Source organism: Rhinopithecus bieti, unplaced genomic scaffold (assembly GCF_001698545.2).
Source record: "Rhinopithecus bieti isolate Rb0 unplaced genomic scaffold, ASM169854v2 scaffold_26569, whole genome shotgun sequence".
NCBI classification, from domain to species: Eukaryota; Metazoa; Chordata; class Mammalia; order Primates; family Cercopithecidae; genus Rhinopithecus; species Rhinopithecus bieti.
This window is the reverse complement of record NW_016811895.1, coordinates 173,324-179,143: the sequence shown is the minus strand read 5'-3', so window position 1 is coordinate 179,143 and position 5,820 is coordinate 173,324. Positions and strand designations below refer to the sequence as shown.

Here is a 5,820-nt window from a genome sequence, read left to right as displayed (position 1 = left end):
TGATTGGCTAGACCAATTATTTGAGGAATATCTGATATTGTCTTTATGTCTTCCTTTTAGAATGTTTGAGTTCTTGGAAAAGACTATACTCATCTGCCTGTAGGGTAAAAGCCTGGGTTCCAGGTTCTAAAAACCACGTGAGAGGAGAGCATTTGCTCACCTAATGTCCCTGTTTCAGTATAGTACCCTTGTCTCAACTGTGCTATAGATGTATCCAGCTCAGTGATCCTGTTTTATCCTTTCCAGAGAATACTAGGGTGAAAGAGTGGTGGTTGCCCAGGTATACAAAAGGGGAACAGTGATTTGGGAATCTGAATCTTAAAACTGACTTTTAACAAATTTTTCTCTAGAGGAACCTGGTATGGCAAATCTTGGGTAAAACTCAGGTTCATTCTTGACTTTTCCTTCTGCTTGGATAGGATTCTGTTTTCATAGGGCTGTTGTATCTTTGATCACTCTTCCAACTATTTTATTTGGATTTATGCCTTAATTTCATTTTTTTTTTTTTTTTTTTTTTTTTTTTTTTTTTTTTGAGACGGAGTCTCTCTCTGTAGGTCAAGCTGGAATGTGGCGTGATCTTGGCTCACTGCAACCTCTGCCTCCCAGGTTCTGGTTCAAGCAATTCTCCTGCCTCAGCCTCCCGAGTAGCTGGGATTACAGGCACACGCCACCATGCCCAGCTGATTTTTTTTTGTATTTTTAGTAGAGACAGAATTTCACCATGTTAGCCAGGCTGATCTTGAATGCCTGACCTTGTGATCCACCCGCCTTGGCCTCCCAAAGTGTTGGGATTACAGGCGTGAGCCACTGTACCCGGCCTCAAAAATCTTTCACAGTTAATTTAGAAGAGTTTTGGGGAGGAAAGGAAAGAAGGTGCGTTGATGCAATCTGTCCTTACCGCTTATGTTGACTTTGGATCTATCTATGGCAGCAGTTTAAATTTGTTTCTTGCAATGGAGTTCTTTCTTTGAAATAGTATGTAGAAGCTCAGTATATAAAATACATATAAGCAGGACTGCTCTGTTTGAAAAGGAAATGAGGGTTTGTGGTTCTACTTTCTCAGTTCTCCTCTTACCCTTTCCCTACCATGAGAACTCCCTGGAAAGCATAATTTGTAAACCACTGATTTAAAAGTTACTGGACATAACTTATCCCTCCAGTAGATGTTAGACATTGAGTGAAGTTCATGGCATTATGGAAAGAACATTCGATTTATTCCTTTAGATATTAATATTATTGTTTCTAAATGCTCGAATGGAGCGAGGCAAAGAGAAAGATTCATTCTAAAGATCTTTTAGTTGAAATAGAATTGGACTCAACTTCCTTGCAGGCTAACTTTATGATGATAAAAAATAACTATCAAATGCTATTTTTATTTGAGAGGAAAGTCTGTAGATTTACCTGAGTATTAAACAATATTTAACTATACAATCACATTTTGATAATGGAAGATGTTAGAAATTCCCAAATTTACTTTCAGAAAGCTAAAATTCTCTTTTATGCTGGATTGCTATTAGAGCCAATGTTTATTCTAAATTACTTACTTAAATATAAGAGTCAGATGAGGTCTTCAGGGTGTGAAAAAATATTTAGGACTTGTCCTGCAGGGAAATCATTATTAAATTTGTGCATAGTTTAGCTTAACATTTATGCACAGCCTAGCCATTAAAAACATTGTTATTTCCTTCTTCTTCCACTTTTCCTGGAGTGGGCCATCAGTTACCTGATAATGCCATGCAAATATGTGGAAGTATTTATGCAATGCACGTCACTCAAAGGTCCAGTTGGGAATGGGTGCCAAGATTGAGAAACCTTGTCAAATGAAATGTATTTTTGTATGTCTCTAAGATGAACCAATGTATTCTTGAATGTGATAAGAAAATAAAAACAAAAAACAAATGAATCAACAGAAACCAAAAGCACTTTACTAGTGTCGAGGGCTAACGTGAGGGAAGTGCTAGTAGCTCTTTGCAGAATCTTCCATTTTAATCCAGTCTTCTGCTGTTACTTGTTTACTATTACTGCCATTTCACAGAAGACTCAGGCTTCATCCTAAAAAAAAATATCTCCAATCATGCTGCAGAAAAGAATTCGTTAGCTTCAGCTGTAGGAATGAGACACCTTTAAAAAAAAGAAATGTGACCCAAACTTTTGTGAGAAACAACTTGTATTTTGATTGCTATTTCATATTTGGAGGAGTCTTGAAAAACTGAGAACACTTAAAACATCGTCTTGCTTATGACCTCTTTTGGTGGCAGACTATGAATGGTACATGGGACCCCCATAAGATATATCTAGCGAAGCATTGAGAGATAGATAAACAGGTGCCTGTGGGAAAGGTACTCTGTCAGCCTTCTTATAGAAGAGTATTGAAACAGGAGAAAATGTTTACTTTCTAGAGCTATCAACTGTAGGAAAGGGAAAGTCCTGGGGAAGACTTGTTCTGGCAAAGTGCACACTTTGGCACCTCTGCAGAGAACATGAAGGTTGCCCGCAAACATTGAATGTCTACTTGGTTACACGTGACCACAACAGGGCGTGTGTACCATGGCCTCAGCTCGCTTCTTGATGACATCATGAAGCTGGGCTCTGGCCAAAGGATTTTGAGACGAGCCAAAATGTTGTGGAGCATGCAGAAGCCACTCATTGCTGTTGTCTTCAAGAAGCCAGAGGAAGACATGCAAATAATTAAATAAAGACACTGAAGCTGTGTTACAAAACAGTTGATCAGGTTGAATTATCTGCTCTCTAACAATCTTTTGAGAGTTCAATAAAAACTAGCAGCTCTTCAACTAGTCGGGCGTGGTGGCAGCACCTGTAATCCTAGCTACTCCGGAGGTTGAGGCAGGAGAATGGCATGAACCCAGGAGGTGGAGCTTGCAGTGAGGCAAGATCGAACCACTGCGCTCCAGCCTGGGCAACAGAGCGAGACTCCGTCTCAAAACAAACACACAAACAAACAAACAAACAGCTCTTCAAGCAATTGCTGTATTCAAGAACTGAACCTCTTTTTCTTGAAGTTGCCATCATAAATGTTTGTACTTGTTTTTATTTCTCTTTAATCTTTCAGACACAGGCCTGTCTCACCTGTAGAATCTTGAGTGAGACCATGGGAAGTAGGCAAGGCCATTTTCTATGACTCATCTTGGTGGAGAGCCCTGACTCCAAGATCTGAGACATTTGCCGGGGGAGTCCCTTCCCTGTTTTTCTACCCACACCTCTGCTTTCTTCTACCCTCCTTCTGTTTCTTCCCTCTTAACCTTTTTGTTTTTACTTTTTCCATGTTCATAGGCATTCTTTCCTCAGTTGAACCTGTCCTCATGGCTCCCTGAGCCTGGGTTTGCTGATCTGAACCAGTGTCATTTTGTGTGGTTGTTAGTAAAGGCGAAATGTAACATGTGTGAAATCACTTTTAAAATGACAAGGTGGGGCCGTGTGCAGTGGCTCACACCTGTAATCCCAGCACTTTGGGAGGCCAAGTTGGGCAGATCGCAAGGTCAAGAGATCGAGACCATCCTGGCCAACATGATGAAACCCTGTCTCTACTAAAAATACAAAAATTAGCCAGGTGTGGTGGTGCATGCCTGTAGTCCCAGCTACTCAGGAGGCTCAGGAGAATTGCTTGAACCCGGGAGGCGGAGGTTGCAGTGAGCCGAGATCACATCACTGCACTCCAGTCTGGCAACAGAGCGAGACTCTATCTCAAAAAAAAGAGACAAGGTGTTCCAGCAGGATGGTTTTTACTATTATATCTTCAGGATTGTTATAGGACAGGGCTCAGTCCACATAAAGCAGAACTTACTGTGTGGCCCAGCTTTGCCCTGAGCTCCTCTTGTCATTCCACCAACTCTTGCTTCCCCCAGCTCCTATGGTGATGTCCTCTCTGGGTCAGTTTCCCTTCTCTGTCTTTCTTGGCTTCTCATTATGACTTATCTACTCTCTCTCATTTCCTCAGAGGCTTCTTAGGAACTGATTACTTTTGGTTGATCAAGCACACTGGAGCCAAGGGGATAACAGTTAATAGATTTGATGGTAACACATCAGAGAAATCCACATTTTAATTGGAGATTTCATGAACTCCAATATGGAGCTTGACAGTGAAATTTTAGGCAACATGAGAGGTCAGTGGTTAGGGAGCCTTTTCTTGGTAATCTGAAGCCTTGTGCATGTGAATGATTTTTCTGTTCCACCCATTCAGGAGGTGAGCTAAGGCAGTGTATAGAGGCTACTGAATAAAATATTAAGGCAGGATGCGAAGGGAAGATTTGTGGTTTGGGGAGAACAATAAGAGTAACAAAGTCTTTTAAAGAAGAGTTAGGAAAGAAATAGTACAGTTAAGACATAATGTACAAAATGTGAGTATTTTCAGTCACCCCGGCAGCCTCTATTCTGTTAACATTTCCCTGTATCTGGCTCTGAGAAAGGATAGGCAAATACAGGTTATGCAAATAGAGACGGTGTCATTTAGCTGGTAGTGGTTTGCATGCCAAAGGAGATTGCAGAAATTATCTTTTCAAATGTTGGGGACTGGGGGTGTTTGCTGGTGGCTGGGATTTTCTATGAATCCAGGGACAAGGGCTTCTGAGTCTCTGGTGTCAACAGGGTGGCTTGACTTGGCCAGGGAGGCTGTTTTTCCCTGCAGATGTGTCCCAGTCCTCTGCAGTAGGAGCCGAGACTTAGCAGAACCTCCCTGGAGAAGATGCCCTCCTCGCTCACATTGATCTTCATGGCCATCTTTTGCCTGGAGTCATTGGCTGCAATGGTGCAGAATGGCTTCTTGGTCACAGTGCTGGGCAGGGAGTGGGTAAGGTGCCGGACGCTGTCCACAAGTGACATGATTGTGGCCTGTCTCGCTGCCTCCCGGTTCTGCCTACATGGGGTAGCCATGGCGAACAACTTCCTGGCCTCCCTAGATTTTTGGCGCACAGCTCCCTATGTGAACACCTTCTGGGACCTTTTCAATGCCCTCACTTTGTGGTTTACTGCCTTGCTTGCTGCTTTCTACTGTGTGAAGATCTCATCTTTCTCCCACCCCACCTTCGCCTGGCTGAAGTGGAGGATCTCTCGATTAGTGCCCAGGCTGATCCAGGTCTCCCTGATCATCTGTGGCCTGGAAGTCATCTCATCAGCCACTGGGAATATACTGTTTCGTCCAAGGAAGGTCTCCCTGAATTCCTACGGAAACGAAACTCTAGTTTATACAGTGCAGGCTTCATATGAGCTCTACTTTTTCCTTTATGAAGGGTTTGTGTTGTCGATTCCATTCCTCCTGTTCCTAGTGTCCACTGTCTTGCTCATAGTCTCACTGTGCTGGCACTTGGGGCAGATGAGGGACCACAGGTCCGGGCCCTGTCATCCCAGCACCCAGGCTTACACCATGGCTCTAAAGTCACTCACCTTTTCCCTCATTTTCTGTACACTGTACTTCCTGTTCTTGTTTGTTTCTGCTTTGAAAATCGTAAACTTTCAGAGTCACTGGCACTGGGCCTGGGAAGTGCTAATCTATGCCAACATCTGTCTGCACTCTACCTTCCTGGTGCTGAGGAGCCCCAAACTGAAAAAGGGCCTGAAGACATGGCCTCAGCTGCAGTGCCCATGTGCTGCTGGCTCATAGGGCTTTGGAAGGTGCTGGCCATAGGGTGGTTCTGCTCCTGAGTTATCTGTGTCAATAACCAGTCCTGTGACGAATGATCCTGGTTCTGGCAGGAATGCATATGGTTTGGGTTCTTTTTCTTTCCAGTTTCTTCTTTCTCTCCCACTTTGTCTATGCTTCAGAATCCCTTTTCCATCTTGCTGTCTGTGTTCTTACCATCCCCTCCA

The 5,820-nt window shown here is 43.1% G+C and overlaps 1 protein-coding gene across 1 annotated transcript; it reads left to right on the top strand.

Annotated features, from left to right (window-relative positions):
* Positions 1–4,699: 4,699 nt before the first annotated feature.
* LOC108544225 (taste receptor type 2 member 62) lies at positions 4,700–5,614 on the top strand. Its single transcript, XM_017895265.1, has one exon. The coding sequence runs from the start codon at positions 4,700–4,702 to the stop codon at positions 5,612–5,614; it is 915 nt and encodes a 304-aa protein (XP_017750754.1).
* Positions 5,615–5,820: the final 206 nt, after the last annotated feature.

Excerpts from the sequence above, each read along its gene's own strand:
- LOC108544225 (XM_017895265.1), top strand. The coding sequence starts at position 4,700 with ATGCCCTCCTCGCTCACATTGATCTTCATGGCCATCTTTTGCCTGGAG.